The sequence below is a fragment of the Oncorhynchus clarkii genome, chromosome 6 (genome assembly GCF_045791955.1).
Source record: "Oncorhynchus clarkii lewisi isolate Uvic-CL-2024 chromosome 6, UVic_Ocla_1.0, whole genome shotgun sequence".
Classification (NCBI taxonomy): Eukaryota; Metazoa; Chordata; class Actinopteri; order Salmoniformes; family Salmonidae; genus Oncorhynchus; species Oncorhynchus clarkii.
The window spans coordinates 56840824-56864390 of NC_092152.1; the positions used below are offsets into that span (position 1 = coordinate 56840824).

At 43.4% G+C, this 23567-nt stretch overlaps 1 protein-coding gene across 2 annotated transcripts; it reads right to left on the bottom strand.

The window, feature by feature from the left end:
* Positions 1-163: 163 nt before the first annotated feature.
* Positions 164-21013, bottom strand: LOC139411338 (two pore channel protein 2-like). 2 transcript variants are annotated; one of them, XM_071157588.1, is made up of 24 exons: positions 20548-21013; positions 12598-12653; positions 12387-12463; positions 11892-12069; positions 11630-11746; positions 11398-11504; positions 9466-9538; positions 9086-9185; positions 8912-8977; positions 8742-8806; positions 8535-8644; positions 8338-8419; positions 7493-7579; positions 7206-7325; positions 6898-7086; positions 6437-6486; positions 6004-6103; positions 5443-5514; positions 5208-5281; positions 4974-5067; positions 4454-4536; positions 3957-4038; positions 3748-3839; positions 164-2791 (listed from the first exon to the last, which is right to left on the bottom strand). In XM_071157588.1, the coding sequence occupies exons 1-24, from the start codon at positions 20681-20683 to the stop codon at positions 2716-2718; spliced, it is 2286 nt and encodes a 761-aa protein (XP_071013689.1). In that variant the 5' UTR covers positions 20684-21013; the 3' UTR covers positions 164-2715. The 2 variants fall into 2 exon arrangements, with proteins under 2 accessions (XP_071013689.1, XP_071013690.1); XM_071157589.1 differs by lacking the exons at positions 11398-11504; positions 11630-11746; positions 11892-12069 and having other exon boundaries at positions 20548-21010.
* Positions 21014-23567: the final 2554 nt, after the last annotated feature.

A 23567-nucleotide genomic window follows, 5' to 3' on the forward strand; every position in this document is an offset into this window, starting at 1 on the left:
CCAAACTGTGGCCCCAGAGCTAGCCTGTGAAGGGCTTGATTTTGTTGGATTTAAGGAACTCAATCCGGCTTTCAACTTACCCCTGAACGTTGCTGTAATAGTAGAATGCACAGGGTGCAATTTCGAAATTGGGTAGTGCATCATCAGTTCCTCTTGTCATGTTAGACATTGCAGACCCTAAAGATTTATTTATAGTCAGAAATGTACAGATCAATTAGCCTATGTCCGCTAACATTTTTTAGCTAGTTTTTTTTTAGCCCATTGATTTTGTTGTCAATGTTTGAGTCACTCAAATATCACAAACGCATAAGACATAGGGGAATATGGAGAATTCCAGGAAATGTACTTTAATGTTCTCTGCACAACACCATGACAAAATGTGGGAAATTGCTGGAAATTAGCATTAAACCTGCAACATTTTCTCTCCGCCAACAAGAGGAGTGTGAACAGTTTGTGTCATGAACAGTGCTTGTGCCAATATAAAGTGGGGAGGGGATGTTCTCCAATGCTGGAAAGGGGGCCTGAGTAAAAGAGTTTGGGAACCTCTGCTCTACCACACATCACCTAGGCCTATCCCTCCTGCTAGTGTTGGCATTCCAGGCAGCCAGGCTATGTTGACCTAATCTGTCCTCATCAAGCTGGGTAAACAGGAGTGTGTGGTGTTCATTAGTCTGCCGGACTCATTAACCACCTGCTTCTAATTATCGCTAATCATGCCTCGTCTTGGATGTCTCTGGCTCTGCCGTCACTGCAGTGGTGGGCTCTAGACAGAACATGGCTGACATGTTGGCAAAATTGATGGAAGCTTCAACCTTCTAGAACAGGGATGGGCAACTTTGATGGTGACAACTCGTGACAGCGAAGATAAACATTTGAAGTTTTAAAGTTAATTTCCTGCCATTCTGCACATCATGCTGTGGGGCGTAGAGAAAATGTTTTACTTTTAGAACTAATTTCATGCATTTCTACAAAATTTGCCATCGGGCAGAATTATTTTGATTACACATTTTGCCATCGGGTGGAGGAAAATGTTTGCCGTTTTTAATATGATCAACGGGCCCGTTTGGTAATTTGACCATGCTTACTACAAGTTTTAGATCGTCTTTCGGCCGGCTAACTTCCCAATAAGAAAAAACATGTAATGGGCTAATTGTGTGGCTTCTGATGCGCAACCAAATATCTAAATTGTGTATTGTATTACTCTAACTCTCAACAGTAAGTTGAGACCCTGAGTTTCCCCCGAAAATAATTCAAACTGGTCCGCGTGCCTTCAAAAATGGGGGGCCGCCAGTTACCCATCCCTGTTCTAGAATCTAGAAATCACTACTCTGAAAAAACTCAAAGAGAAGCGTCCAGATAGCCCATCACAGGCTAGCTAGCCGACATCATATCTCAATGGTCTGTCATGTTGTCATGAAATGGGCTTTTAACCAGACATGTCCCTACCTTCTTATGTGGTTGTGGACAGGGTTTGTGGTAAGGCCTTTGCACGAGCCCAAACTCACCAAGAAGAAAAGCAAACAAATAGTGGGAAGAGAGGAGGAGGTCAGAGCTTTGATGTCAGGTCCTCTGGAGGTTGGCTTGTTTGCCCTAGTCTGTTTCCAGTAAACATGATGCTTGAGTGTGTGGGGTGTGGAGTGTCAACACCAGTGTGTGTGTGTGTGTGTGTGTGTGTACTCTATTAGCACAGAACCACAGAACAAACCCAGGGGGAAATGCCTAGAACGGTGCCATGCCTTGATCACCGTAATTATCTTCCTGATTGCATTTTATTATGACGTTGGAAAACATGCCATTTTATTCTTCTCAAAAACACATGTTTCTCCCGCTGCCCTTCGGGTAGAATAACAGTTCTCCATTCCATTCCATTCCGCAGTGTGAGCAGGATTCCTCAGTCAAGACTTGCATGCCCCGGGGAGAGCTAATAACCCTTATCTGAAATGACCATCACCAGGATGCATCAGCAGGAAATCTTCATTCACGCTTATCACTAACTAGCCTGACCAGATGAGTGAGGAGGAGGGAGATATCAGTTGGTGGTTATGGCCGGAAGACCAGAGGGTCTCAGAAAACACACAACCTCGACACCTTCCAACTGATTGCAACAGTCAGGTAATTATGTAACGTCAAGATTAAATTGTTGCTATAGCTAGTCGGGAGAGAATTGACCCAATGCAACAACAACAAAAACACAAGGGCAGGCCTTGTCTAAAGATTTGTTTCACACATTTGAGAGAATCTTTTCCAGCCATGCTAAACACATATTTCATCGTTTATATAACAGTCACTGAGATAAAACCCGTATTTCTTTATTTAGCTAAAGGCAAAATCCTATTTACATTGCAAGGCAGGTAAGCAAAAGAAACCGCTTTCATGACAAATATACGGATAAAAACTAGTCCTTTCCCCCTTTTTACTCCCTTAAATAATTCAATCATTCCATGAAGAACAGTGGTGTATTTTGTGTTGTTTGATGGCATACAGTGATTGCCATCAAACAAAAGTAATAACGGGAGCTCCCGAGTGGCGCAGTTGTCCAGTGGTTTGAGTGCAAAAACATACAAAATGTGACAACATAGGACTAATCAGAATTGAGAATTGAGCCCTAACAATATAGTCTCTCGTGCTTTTGAGTCCCTGCCATTCACACAGACATACGTGATAGCCAGTAAAGGCCCGGTTTATTTTGGATTGGCCTGGTCGGACATAGGGTCATCAGCTGAGGTGCAGGTGAGGGTGCTGGTGGAGTTGGGTGACCAGTTCCTCCTCTGTAGGCTCCTGAATTTGTTCTCTGGAAGGTACAGTGGAGTTTTAAAAGACAGGACACCAAACAGTGTCAAGAGACACACAGCGAGTTGAAGCGAAGCGAAGCACGCTCATGCAGGCGGCTGCTGTAGTCCACAACGTGCATTTAGGGACGGGCATTAAGGGTTGCTCTTCTGACTTGTCCCTGCTAAACATATCAACAGCACTTTCGGGCAAATAGTTCAGCGACATGCGTTCAGTTGATCGAGCGGGTTAAAAGGGTGGGCGGATGTTTTTGCTACCAATTATATTAGTGATGGGGTACAAATTGATACAGTTACATATCGCAATATTATTTTTGATGATTTTTACCAAATAAAGTGCTAGTCGGCTGTACCTGCACCTGAACATCTAAGCTGTGCCTGCGCCTATCCTATAAATAGTGAGCCAAGATGTTTCCAGCGCTTTTATATCCTTGACTGATCATGGCTCTCTCTCGTCACTCTGCAGCAGACATGGCGAACAATATGTTTGGCACATCGAATCGCAACGTCGCAATAAAATCGCGAGAATTGCAATACATATCGAATCAGGCACCTAAGTATTGTGATAATATCGTTAGGTCCCTGGTAATTCCCAGCCCTAAATGATATAATGCATTATCTGCAAGCAAGGTCCTGAAGAAATACATGCCATTTTACAGTTTGTTATCAGAAAGCTCACCAGACACAATTGCCCAAACAAAAGCATTTCTGAATATTTGTTGGGGGGGAAAGTGATTCAGCATTGAAACGTGAGGAGCCAACGAGCATGGTTTAAGGCAGTTCACAGAGAACAGAACCGCTGACAGTGAGGGTATCCCAGTTCGTGACTGACCTCTAGGCCTAAAACCCAAACACCAGAAAGTAGGAATATGCAAACCACTCAGACAACAAACAGGAGCAAAAAAAAGCCAGAGCCAGAGCAGAGTTAAAAAGCAGCTGCAGAGTTGCAGCAACCTACCTGAACATGAGCTGGACGGTAGTCTCATAACCTGTCCGCTCAACGTCCGCCACTGAACACATGACACTCCGGTCCCACTTATAGATGAAGTTCTGTTACAGAAAACAGAGGTATCGTGGCGTTTTACATGTTTTGTTCCCCCCCCCCAGAAACATCTTGCACTTAAAACACAGTAAGTACAAATCAGGCCAGCATAAGTTCAGACATACCTCCAAGATGAGAGCCACAAACAAGTTGACCCACATGACAGAGGAGGTAAGCCACCAGGAGACAAAGTAGACCTTGGACCACCTGGGAGGAGAGAAGAAACCTGATCAACTGTTTACATGGACACATCACCATTACCCATAATCACTGTTTTACAAACGGAGCCCCATGCACAATTAACTTGTCTTCGTCCTCTTTAAGCAGGACAAATAATGACTATGCCCCCACTCCTACATGCATTTTCACCATTACTAGCCTTGTCCTGAGTTGGGTACAAAAGCTTGTTTAACCAACCAAACATTTGCAATTTTTTTAGGGAACAACTGAAATGAGATAAATATTATGAAGCGGGAGCTCATTAAAGTAAGCCCCAGAAAATGAACAGGACTCATGTGCTTCAGCGTCAACTGCTGCCCTCTAGTGGAAGGGGAAACAAAGTGAAGCGTCTGACAGTTGGATCCTAAGACTCATGCATCAATGTGTATTACGGTTGGCTTACTCTGTGGTGTATCTGGTGTAGGCATCCATGAACACTTGCCAGTTATTCACCACCATGACGTTGTAAAGGAGGACGAGGGAAGACTGAGCAAAACAGAGGGAGAGAGGAGAACGAAAACAGAGGTTTGTGTCCACTCTCTCTCGCTCAACATTTAGACCCAATTTAAAGACTAATTGGATTGACCGGGACTGAAATGTCAACATACCCACCGTGGTATTTTATAGGTATCTTTTAAAAGTTACTTCAGTGCATTATCCCTTTGAGAGGTTACCCCCCACAACACCAGCCTTCCCAGTCAGAGCCAGTACAGATGAGTCACAGATAGAATGCCAACCATGTGTTTTACTGTTTCATTCCCTCCAAAGCCCGTTCTCATTAAACCAGTCTCTTATGACAGTAGACAGGGCTATGCAGAGAATGCTATCGTTAAAGTCAGAATGTTCGCCTTGAGCTAAGCCTCTGTGTTCTCTGCCTATGATTTGGCTTCGGGGACTGGCAAGAGTGAGAGTAGGGTACCCACAGCAAAGTCGTCAAAGTTGTTTGGCCAGTAGCCCAGCTGCTCGTAGGAACCACACTCCACGGTGATGTTCTTCATACTGGAATTGGACATCACACTGTAGAGGAATAGATACAAATCAACTTCAATTACCTCACACAGTAAACACATTAAAACAGCCACATTAGCTACTGTATGAGGCCATTGCTACCTTTGAATAGTGTACAAGCGTTCAAATACATCATTGTCAAACTGTACCTCATTTGCCCTGGAGCTGTGATGGCTCCCTGGAACAGCCAGATGCCAAGGACAGCAAACACATAGAACACCACCTAAAGAAGAACGAGGCGCAAAAACACAGATAGATGTTAGCTGTGATAGGGAATCCATGACGTCCAGCAAACAGACGCCTAGTGTATAGACATGCATTTCAAATGACTAGTTAGATGTGAGAACAAAAGAGAAGAAAAACAAGTGCCGTTGAGTCACTCACCACTAGTATTCCTGCAAAAGCTCTGAGGTTTTTCACCAGGTCAACCAAAGTACTCGCTATGAGGGCCATCAGCTAAAAGAGGCATTAAGGATGACTGTTTCTATAGTGTAATACCAACACGCATAACCAGAGATGATAAAGACATTGGCTGTACCAGCATGAATTTACAACAATACAAATCTATTGACATACCGGTACACCAAAATAGAGCAAAAGTCCAGCAATAAACCATTTCCACCAATAGGTGGAGCCAAATACGTCTCATCACATGCATTGAATTATATATTTTTTTTACTTAACCTTTATTTAACTCGGCAAATCAGTTAAGAACAAATTCTTATTTACAATGACGGCCTACCCCGGCCAAACCCAGACGACGCTGGGCCAATAGTGCGCCGCCCTATGGGACTCCTAATCACGGCCGGATGTGATACAGCGTGGATTTGAACCGGGGACTGTAGTGACGCCTCTTGCACTGAGATGCAGTGCCTTTGTCCGCCGCTGCACTCGGGAGGCCCAAAACGGCGACACTACTTCTCCCCAGCGGCACCACTTCCTCACCTTGATATCAGGGATGATTCGGAGGAAACGGACGACGATGAGCATGTTGACCAGACGCACCATCTCCCACAGAGACATCAGGCCACGCGACGCTGGGTTCCTGGGACAACCACACCACTAAGGTTTATTCAATCTCACAGTGCTACTTAGTTACTTATCGTTCATCCATCGTAGTGTTTTATTCAGTAACACTCTTCCTCTGCTATGTTTATCATGTGCATCACCATGTACCATATCTATATGTCCATGTTTCTATTCCTGTTTTCGACCATCCCCATGTACCTGTGTGTGTGTGTGTGTGTGTGCGTAAACAAAGTTACTCTTTCATCACGATTGTAACTGTATATACAAATGAGCACCATCCTTCAAGACAATTTCCTTATACAGAATATATTTGTTGAGCGAGAAATATGACTGAAGTGAAGACACCAACCATTTAGGAAACGGAAGCCTGTAGGTGGCAAAAATGGTGATCTGAAGGATCTGTAAAAGAAAAATCAAATACTTTTGAGTTCTATTACCAAGACAGAAATATGCTTAAAGGGGCAGTATGTAGCTTTTTGGGGGGCGACCGGACCAAATTCACATAGAAATGTGAGTTATAGATCTGAGAAGCGGTAGATCCATTCGATGTGCACTTTTGCTATGCTCCCCGTTAAGTTACGTTTTAGCGAGGATCTTTTCTCTTTCAGTTTTGTACACCAGCTTCAAACAGCTGAAAATACAAGATATTTGGTTCATGAAAATACATTTCAGAGCAGCTGAGATTGCGCAATGATTCTCTACACACTATACATTGTTAAACTGAAATTAGGAGAAGCATTGAAATGGTTGAGTGATTTCTACATACTGCACCTTTTTAATATGTTTCCTTTCATTTACAGAATACCTTACCAGAAGGCAAACTGTGAGAAGTCCATCAAATATATTGTTTCTGTATGACAAGTAGCCTCTCCACCCAAAGGCTAATATCTTTAGACTCATCTCCATCAGGTAGTATAGAATAAAGAAGCAGTTAATAACTTCCATGTAGTAGTCATCCCGCTCTGCCATGGACTTCTCGGAGTCAAGCACCAGTATGGTCTGCAACACACACACAGGGAGAAACAGAGAGACCAAACAAGTTGAGCCTCGGTCTAATATGATGGACACGCAAAATACAGGCTCGACATCCTGTCTGTTCCCGAAGGTCCTGGACTTACACAGATGCACATGACATTGGCCAGGGCCACGGCGTTGCCCACTACCGTAACATAGTAGTGGCTGAAAAGCAACTGAAGCCCCTGGAGGAGTGAGGAGTTGTACTCTGGCTTCGGAGGGTGCTGCAGGAGACAGACAATGAAGACTCGTCAAATCACACAGGAGCAATCTAGCTATCATTTAGACAAGTAAAATAAGCCAGTTTAGAACCGACTTTGACGTTAAATCCATTCCAGTAACATTGATCCAGTGGAGAAGCGCAGAGCAGTTAATGAGATGTGGCAACCACCTCTTTGATGCGGTCCTTGTCCAGCTCGTCAAAAAGCCTCCGGAAGGCCTCCCACTGGATAAAGCCATCTGACAACTGCTGCACTCTCTACACAGAGAGAGAGCGAAAGAGAGAGAGAGAGAGAGCGAAAGAGAGAGAGAGAGAGAGAGAGAGAGAGAGCGAAAGAGAGAGAGAGAGAGAGAGCGAAAGAGAGAGAGAGAGAGAGAGCGAGAGAAAGAGAGAGAGAGAGAGAGAAAGAGAGAGAGAGAAAGAGAGAAAGAGAGCGAAAGAGAGAGAGAGAGAGCGAAAGAGAGCGAGAGAGAGCGAAAGAGAGAGAGAAAGAGAGCGAGAAAGAAAGAGAGAGAGAGAGCGAGAAAGAGAGAGAGCGAGAAAGAGAGAGAGAGAGAAAGAGAGCGAAAGAGAGAGAGAGAGAGAGAGCGAGAGAGAGAGCGAGAGCGAAAGAGAGAGCGAGAGCGAAAGAGAGAGAGAGAGAGAGAGAGAGAAAGAGAGCGAAAGAGAGAGAGAGAGCGAAAGAGAGAGAGAGAGCGAAAGAGAGAAAGAGAGAGAGAGCGAGAAAGAAAGAGAGAGAGAGAGCGAGAAAGAAAGAGAGAGAGAGCGAGAAAGAAAGCGAGAGAGAGAGAAAGAAAGAGAGAGAGCGAGAGAGAGAGAGAGAGTGAGAAAGAAAGAGAGAGCGAGAGAGAGAGAGAGAGAGTGAGAAAGAAAGAGAGAGCGAGAGAGAGAGCGAGAGAGAGAGCGAGAGAGAGAGCGAGAGCGAGAGCGAGAGAGAGAGAGACACATTCAAAGGGAGCAATATTCAAATGTTTATCCAACGCGTTCTAAAGATTTGCACCGTAGTCCTTTCTCACCTTGATGATGGCTTGTCTGTAGTAGGACTTCATTTGTACCCTCGCCATGACCTGCAAAGAGGCATTCACCCGCACACGCTCTCTGGGGGGAACAAGATGTAAGGCCATTCAGTGTGTGTGTGTGTGTGTGTGTGTGTGTGTGTGTGTGTGTGTAGGGCATGAGAATAAGAGAAAGAGCAGAGAATGAGCAGTCTTACACATGCTCCTCTGAGTGTGTAGCGTCCTGACCCCGCCCCTGGCAGGACATGACCTCAAAGGCAGCTCTGACGCCCAGTCTCCTCCTTAAGATGGACGCCTGGACAGACATCTGCCACAAGAGAACAGTTTCATCATGATTACCTATGGGGTTTACACTGTACCTTAAAATGGTCTGATATTTACATCAGTGGCAGTCTTAAACTCACCAGCAGGTATCCCCTGAACTGGTTGTAAACGATGGCAGTTAGCAAGTTCATCAAGAAGTAGGTTCCTGGGAGCAAGTAAATAAGACAAATTATCAACCTATTGTGTTACCACTCGATCCGTTTCATATTTTCCGTGTCTCTTAACAGTTCATTTGGTGGCTAGTTCTTACCAAAACCACTGAAGAGAATGAAGAAGATGGAGTATCCTCGGTTTAAGGAATAGGCCGGAATCATCACTGTTAAAAAACAAACAAACATGAAAACAGGTTTAGGTGGAGAAGACATCTAAATTATTCAGCAGGAAATATATGTTAAATTCACTATGACCTACACAGTGGACTTACCATCGGGGTTATTGGCTGTAGTGAGGAGCACCAAGAGAGAGGAGAGAGACGTGGGCAAGTCTCTGAAGTAGGCCTCCCACTCCCCATTTTGCTTAGGGTTCTAGGGACAATAATATGTAAGTCCCTTATAACAACAATGCTAAATGGACATTCATCGTGCTTTATCCTGGTCTTAATGGTCACGTGAGGGCGAGTTACTGTACAGGTCTTTATTTAGACAAGTGTAATATGACACATCTACCACTGGTTGGTGTTAAAAGCTCTGTTAAAGCCTGTACCACCGGGGTGAATAAAACAGTCGTGTGGTAAGGTAAAAGGGCACATTCTGGCTTGAGACCTGGGCGTCAACAGAACAGCCAGCAGGGTGGAACAGAGTGTACCTCTCCTTTAGCAAAGAGCAGCATGCCAATCATGGTGAAGAGGCAGAGGTGGAGGGCCAGGAGCAGGATAACACTGGGAGGTAAGAGAGAGAGGAGTGGTGCATTAGACACCTCTGCAATGACAGTCAGGCCTATATACAGTGGGGAGAACAAGTATTTGATACACTGCCAATTTTGAAGGTTTTCCTACTTACAAAGCATGTGGAGCATGTCATTTTTATCATAGGTACACTTCAACTGTGAGAGACGGAATCTAAAACCAAAATCCAGAAAAATCACATTGTATGATTTTTAAGTAATTCATTTGCATTTTATTGCATGACAAGTATTTGATACATCAGAAAAGCAGAACTTAATATTTGGTACAGAAACCTGTTTGCAATTACAGAGATCATACGTTTCCTGTAGTTCTTGACCAGGTTTGCACACACTAAAGCAGGGATTTTGGCCCACTCCTCCATACAGACTTTCTCCAGATCCTTCAGGTTTCACGGCTGTCACTGGGCAATATGGACTCCCTCCAAAGATTTTCTATTGGGTTCAGGTCTGGAGACTGGCTAGGCCACTCCAGGACCTTGAGATGCTTCTTACGGAGCCACCCCTTAGTTGCCCTGGCTGTGTGTTTCAGGTCGTTGTCATGCTGGAAGACCCAGCCACGACCCATCTTCAACGCTCTTACTGAGGGAAGGAGGTTGTTGGCCAAGATCTCGCGATACATGGCCCCATCCATCCTCCCCTCAATACGGTGCAGTCGTCCTGTCCCTTTGCAAAAAAGCATCCCCAAAGAATGATGTTTCCACCTCCATGCTTCACGGTTGGGATGGTGTTCTTGGGGTTGTACTCATCCTTCTTCTTCCTCCAAACACGGCGAGTGGAGTTTAGACCAAAAAGCTCTATTTTTGTTTCATCAGACCACATGACCTTCTCCCATTCCTCCTCTGGATCATCCAGATGGTCATTGGCAAACTTCAGACGGGCCTGGACATGCGCTGGCTTGAGCAGGGGTGACCTTGCGTGCGCTGCAGGATATTAATCCATGACGGCGTAGTGTGTTACTAATGGTTTTCTTTGAGACTGTGGTCCCAGCTCTCTTCAGGTCATTGACCAGGGCCTGCCGGGTAGTTCTGGGCTGATCCCTCACCTTCCTCATGATCATTGATGCCCCGCGAGGTGAGATCTTGCATGGAGCCCCAGACCGAGGGTGATTGACCGTCATCTTGAACTTCTTCCATTTTCTAATAATTGCGACAACCGTTGTTGCCTTCTCACCAAGCTGCTTGCCTATTGTCCTGTAGCCCATCCCAACCTTGTGCAGGTCTACAATTTTATCCCTGATGTCCTTACACAGCGCTCTGGTCTTGGCCATTGTGGAGAGGTGGGAGTCTGTTTGATTGAGTGTGTGGACCGGTGTCTTTTATACAGGTAACGAGTTCAAACAGGTGCAGTTAATACAGGCTTCTTAAAGAAAAACTAACAGGTCTGTGAGAGCCAAAATTCTTACTGGTTGGTAGGTGATCAAATACTTATGTCATGCAATAAAATGCAAATGATTTACTTAAAAATCATACAATGTGATTTTCTGGATTTTTGTTTTAGATTCCATCTCTCACAGTTGAAGTGTACCTACGATAAAAATTACAGACCTCTATAATTTTTTGTAAGTAGGAAAACCTGCAAAATCGGCAGTGTATCAAATACTTGTTCTCCCCACTGTACATATACAAGTATATTAGGGTGCCCTCTGTGGGTCTCACATGTACTGAAAGAAGAGTGAATCGTGTATGTATATAACCCTAAATATACCCTACGGTGCAGTTTTAGGGAACTACGTATGTGATCACAGAAGTGAGAGCATTTAAGGGTTGACGATAATTGTAAAGCTGTGAAGGGAAGGTATGATATTGAAGAAAGTGTTGTGGCAAACGCAATTACCTGGCAATCTCTGGGAGGGTCCGCTTGATGCACTTCAAGGTTTTCTTCATCAGGGAGGAGTTTTGAAGGAGGAAGAAGGGCCGAATGAGTCTCCTAACTCGCAAGTTCTGCCGTCGACAACAAAAGGGAAGGAGCAACATTCCATTTGAATCTTTGCATTGCAAACCATGTCTTTATGAACTGTTAAATATTACAGAGGTTATTTAAACCAACATTTTGAATATCCTCTCACCTGATCACAATACATGCTCAACGTCACCGCCCAATCAATTACAGACACTGATACGGCCAAGATGTAGACAATCAACCACTTGCACTTCCGAAACTCCTCCCAACCAATCAAGTAGCTCTAAGAACAATATATTCAGTTAGAGTCATATCTATTTTTATTGCAAATAAAGACACAAAGGGGATTTTCATGTAGACTTATTGTTGCCCATCTACTGTGTGTCTCTTCCCCGTTGGCATTGGCAGAAACATGGTCTGATGGTTACCTTGGTAGCAAAGTCAATGGCAAAGATGACGAGGCAGACTATCTCTATGCCCTCTGTCAGGCCACAGGGGGGCTCCCAGGGGGGAGGTCTGAAGCGAGGGTCTGATGTGTAGGAGAAGGACGAGGGCCTCTCGATGAAAGCCAGCATCAAGACGACCGCAATAGTCAGGCCCAGCCCCCTGAGCAACACAGACAGTCGTTTAACAATGACACAAAACCCGTGGGGGGTGGGGTTCAAACATCTGACTGAGAACGAGAAGGGTGATGGTTGGCTTCACTGTCATAAAAGTTCTCTTCTCACTACACTTAACCACAGAGGAAGCTAAGGCAGGACAGAGTTAAGACATAGACATGCTGAGTGTGGTCACACACTGCAGTGAGATACAATGCAGAGGGGATATAATGACATCCTTCAGAGGATAGGACCATTATAAGAATAGAGACGTGCAGAACAATCCAAAACAATATACTTTGACTCGCGACAGTAGTGACTTACCATTGACATATCCTGGAGTAGTACCACCTGTACAGACGTAACGAGTTTGCATCCACTCTATGATTGATGGATCGGTACTGTAGAACGAGAAACACATTTCATTGTTATGAAACCGCAGTTTAGGGGTAGTTCCTAATCCACACCAGTCATACAAACAATATATGTCAATCAGTTACAGCGACAGTTCATACAGAGGACATATATGTTTCACCTGTATGGCGTCCTCAATAAACACGACAGCTTGCTGGAGGTAGAGATCCTCATCACCTGTGTATGAGGACAGGGAAATGATGGCTCTTGTACATTGTCAAAAGCACATGCAGTCAAGCAATAGTTGTTCTCAAGCAAATAAAGTCATACTCTGTATTTGGTTGAAAACAAAACATTGAAAACAAACCTGTCTACCTATCTGTTGCTTTTCTCAAGCAAATGAATAAACCCCAACCCAAAAAAACGTGCATCTCGCGATCACCTTTTATCAGTGGCCACTGATTCGACAACAAAAACCAGCGCAGTCAGTTCCAGAGGTCAAAGTCTGAGCCCATTTCCTAATCCTACAGTAGGCCTGTGTGCATGTGTATGCAGTAAACTTCAACACTAGCATGTCTGAATTCATCTTAGTTGTTCAAATATATCCAATTGAATTAGACCCAAGCCTGGATGAATAGTGTGCTCCAAACATCCCTCGCCAGGTCAGATTAAATTAGCTACTGATTCCAGGCATTTTTCCACAGAGCTCATTACACATCTAAATGTCAACTGAACCCTCTTGCACTTACAGGACTGTCACTTCAAATCAATTATCATTTTCAGTTTAAATCCAATTCATGAAGCTATTCTGATCTGTGTTAAGAAGCCATATCATCTCCTGGATTTGTCTTTGTCTCCATTTGTCCCCCTTCAAATTAGGGAATTGGGTCTATTTCAGCCACACCCGTTGCTGACAGGTGTATAAAATTGAGCACACCACCATGCAATCTCCATAGTCAAACATTTGTAGTAGAATGGCCCGTACTGAAGAGCTCAGTGACATTCAACGTGGCACCGTCATAGGGTGACAACTTTCAAACAAGTCAGTTCGTCAAATTTCTGCCCTGCTAGAGCTTCCCTGGTCAGTGCTGTTATTATGCAGTGAAAACGTCTAGGAGCAACAGCGGCTCAGCCGCGAAGTGGTAGTCCACACAAGCACACAGAATGGACCCGCCGAGTGCTGAAGCGCGTAGCCCGTAAAAATTGTCTTTCCTCGGTTGCATCACTCAGTACCGAGTTCCAATCTGCCTTTGAAAGCAACGTCAGCACAAGAACTGTTGGTCCGGAGCTTCATGAAATGGATTTCCATGGCCGAGCAGCCGCGCACAAGCCTAAGTTCACCATGCACAATGCCAAATTTGGGTGGAGTGGTGTAAAGCATTTTTATTTATCATTTATTTAACTAGTCAGTTAAGAACACATTCTTATTTACAACGACGGCCTACCCCGGCCAAACAACGCTGGGCCACTACAACCACATCATATGTCATCACTCATCGTGGCTGTCTCTGACAGGGCAGCTTTTCTCAAAAGCAGTCCACAATTTGCTGCCAAAGAAAACTTCCTGTCAATGATTTCTACTGTCACCAAGCATCTGAAAGATTTTTTATAAACACATTGTGGACCACTCAAATAGAGTTTTGAGACATTAAAAACAATTGGTAACACTTTACTTGAAGCATAGGGTCATAACACCTTATAACACGGTCATAACCATGTCATAACATGTTATAACAGTTGGCGTAACATATCATAATAACCTGTCATAACATTGTCACAACACTGTCATGACACATATTTATATGTGTTGTGACATATTATGCAATCTTTTATGACTGGTTATGACACCTACATTAGAGTGCCAAAACCCACAAAACCTACCACACAAGGCAAAGCATTCCATTCCAGCATAGCCTACTTGTAAATAGTATGTTATATAACATTTTCTGAAATTGGCCATTTTATTACCATGGTAATTGCACATACATTGATGTCAAAACGTGTGCCTACCCCAATGCTCTGTTGCTGATGACTGGGATGAGTGCAAGAGCCGGACAGCATGTGTGACTTATGACTGATATATGGTGATGTACGTGATAGGCCTCCAGACAGTAGTACGCTCTTTAAAAAGTGTGTTTGTTTTTTAAATGTACTTTGTCTGGAGCCCATGTGTCAAATGTAATTCATAATATTTTACTTTAAAAGGCATACTTGACATAAATTCTATAGATCATGAAATTATATATGTATGTACACCGTAGTTGTGGGGTCTGAAATGATTGACACCCTTGATAGAATTAGCAAAAATGACTGTTTAAAATAAATCATTTAAAGACTGAGCTATATTGTATGCTCAACAAATAGGGAAATTATATTATTTTATACTAATACAATTGCTCAGAGAATTTTAGTAATACTTTTTTTTCTCTCAAAAAGGTAGGGGTAAAACTTATTGACACCCCCGTTTTCAATACCTTTCAATACCTCACCTCGTGGGGATAACAGCTGTACTGTTGATGCCTATAACGTTACAATGCATGGGTGAATATTTAGATAGTCGTTTTGCACAACACCATCTTAGAGATTTGTAAACACTAGCGGCGGGTAGCCTAGTGGTTAGAGCGTTGAGCCAGTAACCGAAAGGGTGCTGGATCGAAACCCCGAGATGACAAGGTACAAATCTGTCGTTCTGCTCCTGAACAAATCAAATTGTATTGGTCACATACACATGGTTAGCAGATGTTAATGGGAGTGTAGCGAAATGCTTGTGCTTCTAGTTCTGACCGTGCAGTAATATCTAACCATAAACCTAACCTAACAATTTCACAACAACTACCTTAAACACCCAAATGTAAAGGAATGAAAAAGAATATGTACATAAAGATATATGAATGAGCGATGGCCGAACGGCATAGGCAAGATGGTATAGAGTACAGTATATACAGATGAGTAATGTAGGGTATGTAAACATTATATAAAGTGGAATTGTTTAAAGTGGCTAGTGATAAATCAATGTTTCATTATTAAAGTGGCTAGAGATTGAGTCAGTATGTTGGCAGCATCCACTCAATGAACAAGGCAATTAACCTACTGTTCCCCGGGAGGCCATCGTTGTAAATAAGAATTTGTTCATAACTGACTTGCCTTGCTAAATAAAAGGTTCAAATAAATAGCTAGGTAGCTAGCAAGCTATTGTACATGAATAGTTGAGAGCTAACATTAGCATTTTAATGTGTTAGCTATTGGTCTTAGATTTGAGTGTATCTTTCTGTTCTCTTCTTGTATTTTTCAGAGAAAGGAGCTAGCTCATGCATCTGTATCCATTGTGCAGGTGAAGACTTTGAGGGAGGCTGCCATTTAACAAACTTCGAGTCTAACTTCCTGTGAGTGACCCAAAGACAGGTGGCCGGCCCCGTTTCAGCCCACTCACATCAAAATGACAGTTGAATGACAATAACCAATAATGAATGTAATGATTGTTGTCTTGACCTGAGATACTCATCACGGCATCAGTCACAAATCTCTCTGTGTCTTTCTCTCACAGATTCCCCAACCTTCATGGAGAAGCTGGACCATTACAAAACCGCTGTCCTTGTTCAAGATGTAACGTTATTTATATTTTCAAATGTAAACTTTATTATTACTAGTCAATATGAGAGGAGGTGCTGCAAAGGAGATGCAGATCATCCTGGAAATGCTGCGGGGTATGCGCTAATGATACAGTCACATTACAGTCAATAAATAAATTTTGGAGACAATTTTGTTAATTTGATTGACTGTAGTTGTTATGTTCTGTTAATTACTGATGTCCCCTTTAAGGATGGAGCGCCCTTGGTCATGGCAGTGTTGTTCTATGTTATTCTGGTACTAACTCGTTTGAGTAAATGTGAAGCTCCAATTCAATTGCTTGTATTCAGAGTCTTTCTTATTACATCAATAAGTACTAAGTGTTAAGACACTACAATGGCGACGAGAATGATTACCTGCAGTGTGCATCACGAATACAGATGGAGCTCGTAGGAAGAGAGGAAGATGTTGACCCTGTAGCACGACAGCTAGCAAGCAGTGAAGACGAGGGGAGAGCTGACGAGAACGAGGCGGCAGATCAAAGACCCGTGGAGCCGGAGGTAAAGAGAATGGCTAGCATCGGGAAAATAGATGTGTTTGATGACGCGCAAGAAAACTGGGCAACTTACATTGAACGACTGGAACAGTACTTCATTGCAAACGACATTGCTGATAACAAGAGAGTACCAGCGTTGTTGAGTTTAATTGGCCCAAAAACGTACCGTTTGCTAAGAGATCTGACTGCCCCTCTGAAGCCCTCAAATAAAACATTCCTAGAGATTGTGGAGATATTGCAATATCACCTATCACCTAAACCACTCCTCATCGCGGAACGTTTTCGTTTCCACAAGAGAGATCAGAATGAGGGGGAGGGAGTTGAAGAAACTGTCTGAACATTGCCAGTTTGGAGAGAACCTAAATGACACATTAAGGGATAGATTTGTTTGTGGACTGAAACATGAACACATTCAAAAACGTTTGCTCACAGAATCAGAGCTCACGTTTGCAAAGATGTTTGAAATTGCTGTGGCTATGGAATTCGCGACTAAAGATGCATTTGAGTTGCAAAGTAAAAGAAATACTGACCTGTCACAAATTTCCCTGCACAAGTTTTCACGCAGCCGACAGCGCCCGCGTGTGGCCGAAAAATGCAACAGGTGTGACAGAGATGGTCACAGAGCAGAGGACTGCCGTTTCAAAGACGAAATTTGTCACAAATGCAGTAGAAGGGGGCACATTCAAAGAGCATGCAAAGCCAAATTCAGTCACAAAAGGAAAACTGAGAAAATGAAAGGGTCTGTGAATGCACTAGCAGAGAACAGTGGCAGTGATTCAGATGAACGATTAATTGGTACAATGGAGTTAAACACAGTGACTTCTCCCAGCAGTAGCATAATATGTGTGACACCAGATATCGAAATGCTCAAAATGGAGCTGGACACAGGATCTGCAGTGTCTATAATTTCCACTACCGTCTACAATGAGCATTTTAAGGCTATCAAGCTGAAGAACACAAATGTGTTGCTGAAGACCTACTCAGGAGAGAGATTGAGCCCAATGGGGGCGTTGCAGGTCAGAGTGCGTTATGGGGGGCAAACACAGCAGTTACAGCTAGCTGTATGTGGTGCCTGGAACTGGCCCCCCATTATTTGGCAGGGAATGGCTTTCAAAAATAAAGCTGAACTGGTGTGACTTAAATGCTCCACACGTTCCAGTCCAAAGAGAAAGGCACAGACCAAACACTGGAACACTTGCAGAAGAAATACAACACCGTGTTCAGTGATCAGATGGGAACAGTAAAAGGCTTCACAGCAAAACTTGTACTAAGAGATGACGCAACCCCAAAATTCTGCAAAGCCAGATCTGTTCCATACTCCCCTGAGACCAAAGGTGGAAGCGGAAATTGATCGCTTGCAGGATACAGGGATCCTGACGAAAGTGGACAGAAGCGAATGGGCCACACCCATAGTTCCTATTGTGAAGAAAGACGGTTCTGTTAGAATGTGTGGGGACTTCAAGGTAACTGTGAATTCAATGTTGCATGTGGACCAATACCCCCTACCACGTCTGGATGACATCTTTGCTGCACTAGCTGGTGGGAAACACTTCAGTAAAATCGATCTGAAACAGGCTTACCTGCAGCTACCGGTTGAAGAGAGCTCCAAACAGTACCTGACAATAAACACACACAAAGGTCGATACAGGTATAAGCGCCTGGTTTTTGGCATTGCATCAGCCCCAGCCATTTGGCAACGAACTATTGACCAGATTTTGCAAGGAATCCCAGGAACCCAGTGTATCCTGGATGACATGATCATAACAGGACGCACCGACAAAGAGCAGAGAAAAACTACTCACAAATCGACAAAGAAGCACTGGAACTAGTGTGGGGCATCAAGAAATTCCACGCATACCTATATGGCAAGCGTTTCACACTGGTTACAGATCACCAGCCGTTGCTTTCCATTTTCAGTCCAAAGAAAGGCATTCCGGCAATGACACCAGCAAGGTTACAGCGATATGCCCTGTTCCTTGCCAGTCATATGTATGACATTGTCGTCATCCCTCCACACAAATGCAGATGGATTATCCAGACTGCCGTGTACAAGAGAAAGGCAAAGGAGGGTGGATGCAGTGGACATGTTCCATACCGCTCAGCTCGAGGCCCTACCAGTCACAAGCACAGTTATCAAACAGGAGACAAGGAAAGATGTGACCTTGTCAAAAGTGTACACCTACACCATGTCAGGATGGCCAGCTACTGGCAGAAAGGAGCTGACTCCGTATTTCCAGCGGAGAAATGAAATGACAACGTACCAAGGATGTTTGATGTGGGGAATGAGAGTCATGATACCCCAGAAATGCCAACATCTAGTATTGCAGCAACGACATGAAGGTCATGTTGGAATTGTCAAAATGAAGCTGCTCGCAAGGAGCCACTTCTGGTGGCCGGGTCTGGATCAACAGATAGATAATATGGCGAAGAACTGTAGGGGATGTTTGGAAACCTTTCACAGGCCTGCTCCTGTCCCATGGGAATGGCAGAGCCATGGCAGAGAATTAATGTGGACTACGCCGGTTCCCTTTGAAAAGCACATTTTTCTGGTTATAGTTGATGCCCATTCCATATTGCCAGAGGTGTTTTGCACTGACTCCTCCACCTCAGCTCAGACGATAGAGTGTCTCAGAACAACGTTTGCACGCTTCGGTTTGCCACTGCAGCTGGTAAGTGACAACGCGCAAGCTTTTGAGTTTACAAGATTCATGTCAGTATATGGAATCAAACACTCAACCTCAGCTCCGTACCACCCTGCCACCAACGGGCTGGCAGAACGCTTTGTGCAAACCCTAAAGCAAGGACTCTGTGCAGCAAAACGAGACGAAGGGACTTTGCAAACAAAACTGGCCAAGTTCCTGGCCTCCTACCGAAACACCCCACATGCCACGACAAATGAAAGCCCAGCCGCACTGATGTTCGGGAGGCCTCTCCGCACACAGCTGGACATCATGAAGCCAAACAGGCATAATGAAGTGCTAAACAAACAAGCCAAGATGCTCTCCGGTGTCCGGGAGCACCATCTCCAAACAGGACAGGAAGTGATGGTGCGAGACTACAGAAAAGGAGGGAAATGGACAAGAGGGACCGTACACACACAAACGGGACCCAGAACTTACCAGGTTCAAGTGAGCCCAGACATAATGTGGCGGCGTCACATTAACCAAATGCATTCCACGGAAAACAGCACAACAATCGAGAGAGAACAGGCACAGAGAGCTCCTGAGAGTGACACACAGGGAACTGTAGAGGACGGTGGGGCAGTAAAGAGACCCCAGGCTGAAAGAAGGGAACGTGTTGATGAAGGTGATGCTATAGCAGAAGCTATAATGGAACAAGCACACACTGAGGATGTTCAGGAGCCTCCAGACAATCCGAGGCGCTACCCAGAACGAAGGCACCGTCCACCAGACAGACTAGACTTATAAACAAACAAACAAACACGAACTGTTCAAGTTCAAATTAAAAGATGCAAAATAACTACAACAAGTTCTGGGAAATGTTTCAGTTGTGGTTTGGTAAAAGTAACTCTGATTGTATAAGAGAAGGAATGTTATGTTCTGTTAATTACTGATGTCCCCTTTAAGGATGGAGCACCCTTGGTCATGGCAGTGTTGTTCTATGTTATTCTGGTACTAACTCGTTTGAGTAAATGTGAAGCTCCAGTTCAATTGCTTGTATTCAGAGTCTTTCTTATTATATAAATAAGTACTACGTGTTAAGTAAGACACTACAGTAGTATATACAACCATTTGAAGGACTTCTGATGTCAATGCAACACCGTCCAGAACAGAAGAGACTGGGTGATGATATTTTACTACGGCGAAAGGGTAGAGGACTTTATCATTGTCATATGTCACAACAGGTCTAAATATATATGTGTCACGACAGTGTTATGAGCATATCATGACAAGTGATGTCCGCTGTTATGACATTGACTGGTTATGACCGTGTTATAACATGTTATGAAGCTATGCTTCCAATAGTGTGAACTACTGAAACGCTTACCCCCTTCGACACAGCAATAATCTGCAGCAACCGAGGACAGACGTCTCGTCTTTGGGGATCCCTTTTCAAGGTGATCATTGTTGTCAGGTTGGGAGTCGTAGTTAATGCTCCCAGTCAGCAGTGGTTCCGATTCCATTTAGTAAATTTGACCTAACTAAGCGAGTGTAAACTTGATTATACAGCACCTGTAACTCGGGTAAAACAATCTCAACCTCCGCCAAGTGTAGATTGTGTAAATTGACAGTTTTAGTAAAGAGAATGAGAACTATACTGTAACTGTCAGAGAGACAGAAAACATGTTATGCTGTCAAAAACGTGTCAGCTCGTTAAATCCATCGTTTTCTATTTACAGACAGTTTCTCCACTTAGCTACGACAGTACGGGGAATATGTTTTTAGGAAACGAACTAAACTAGCCTACTCCTTCCTCCCTGTGTCCTCGTCCTCAAGTATCACTTTTCACCAGCGGGTGACTCACTGCGCCACTGACCTACACCGCGCGAAACTCAAAAGTTAATCCTGCCCCCCCCCCAAAAAAAATGCCTCGAGTAGGTCTTAATGTAAAACAATGGTAGTCTACTTTGGCACGGTCTACTTGCACGGTCTAGTGGTAGTGTACTTTCTATTGTGTTAGTCAACAGCCTTTTATGCGCCAATCAAAAGTGGGACGTAAAATACGTTTCTCACTTACTCGTTTTAACCATCAGTTTTCCACTTCCTTTGTAAAATGACCACTTAGGCTCATGTTATACACATGATTGATGACAACAGAACAAACCAAGATAAAAACGTGTTTAATGGTAAAGCTGAACATCAATATTTCAATGAACAAGTGTATTGTATTTGAACCTGAGAGAATAGACTGTTAAAAATATAATATATTTTTTAAAGACATTGTTACTACTTTTCACCGAGAGCATGAAGAATGACAACATAATGCGCATAATGCTGAACCACTGACAAAATACTCATTTTGAATACCTTTCATTGTTAGAGTCTACAATATCAATCAATTGTCTAGGTCTATTTTCAGAAATTGGTATACTGTACAGCAGTGGCGACCCATCATTCAAGGCAAGTTAGACCCACATTTGTAGCAATGTGCTTGCCTGTTATTTTGGCATTATTCGTGCCACATATCAGTTTGCAAACAATATAAAAAATATATATTTGAGTTAATAAAGCCGCATACAAACATGGTCTATTTTTTGTTTTCTTAAGTAATGCAGCTCCAAAATGCAGGTGTTTCAGCCTAGCTCAGTGCTTTCTGTGGTGGTGGGGCAAGCCAGCAGAAAATACGGAGCGTTGCGCCGAGATTGGCTCAGTGTTCTGTCACTCATGGGGATACTACGTCACTGCCAAGTTGTAATGGCCGCCGAAAGAAGTGGACCAAAGTGCAGCGTGGTGAGCGTACATTTTCCTTTTTATTTAAAATGTCGCCAACAAAACAACAAACAAAGAAACAACCGTGAAGCTTACAGGGCTATAGTGCCACTAACAAAAGTCAACTACCCACACTGAAGGAGGGAAAAAGGGCTACCTAAGTATGATTCCCAATCAGAGACAACGATAGACAGCTGTCCCTGATTGAGAATCATACCCGGCCAAAACATAGAAATAAAGAAACATGGAAAACAAAACATAGAATGCCCACCCAAATCACACCCTGACCAAACCAAAATAGAGACATAAAAAGGCTCTCTCAGGTCAGGGCATGACACAAGTCTAAGGGTAAACCTAAATAATTCTAGAAGAGAAATAATTAAAATAAATTATAGATAAAACGTAGCGATGCTTATCGGCCATTGGACATAAACATTACACAACAAGTTGGAAATCGCAAATTCAACAATGAGTGGTTTGGAAGGAATCAGTGGCTAACTGCAAGCATTTCAAAGCAGTCATTAACCTGATATTCAGTGGATTGGCAGTGTGGTCGCAAGTCTAAGATTAAGCGTCTCTTTTCCTAGTTTAAAATGATAAACATTCAACATTGGCCATGCTGTCAATGAAGCATGATTTGTGCCGCGCTCAAAACAACTGTTAACTCAGAACTGCAAAATCTGACTTTAGTGAGTTCAAGACAACTGGGAACCCGGGAAAACGACTGGGAAAATGTGTTTTGAACTTTCATCCAACTCGTAATTGTAAATCGGGAAATCTGGATTTTTTTCTGGAGCTACAACCTGAAGATCACTGACGTCATCATGATTCAACCTTATTTTTTTCAAAGTTCCCAGGTGTCTTGAAAGCACCATAAATCCAGAGAATGCCAGCATTTGATTACAAAGTTTGATGACAAAATTTGCCCACAAAAGGACCGCCGCACCACCTTCCTGTTTAAGTGAGCACAGCACAACCAGGTGAGTCCAAAAATGTATTGTATGCTGCTGCTTAAATTATGTAAAATGTCAGGGAGATATGTATACTGTGGCTAAGAAAGTAATACTAAGTGTATGTTGTGTAGTAAGCTGTTCGTAGCACATGTGCCTAACCCTAATAATTTGGTATATTTTCAACTCTTAATTTTGCCTAATGTTCTGACTTGGTGGTGCACATGTAACCTATAACCTGTTTTTGAGAAATGTTATCATATAATATTGTAAGAGCTTTCATTAATGGGGCAGCAGGTAGCCTAGTGGTTAGAGCGTTGGACTAGTAACCGAAAGATTGCAAGATTGAAACCCCGAGCTGACAAGGTAAAATTCTGTCGTTCTGCCCCTGAACAAGGCAGTTAACCCACTGTTCCTAGGCCGTCTTTTAAAATAAGAATTTGTTCTTAACTGACTAGCCTAGTTAAATAAAAATTGTCTGCTTATATCCCTCCTTTATTTATTTTACGGTTCTGATTTGGTGCACAGGGAGAACACTATAAGAACGGCCCATGTTCTGAATTCTGTCGCTGTACATTTCAAAAGTGCTGAACAAATAGTTATGACTACATCCATCCTAGCTCGCTCATTAATGTCTTAATCAATATTATGGGTGACCTCTTATCCGCTTGTCGTGCCCCACCAAGAT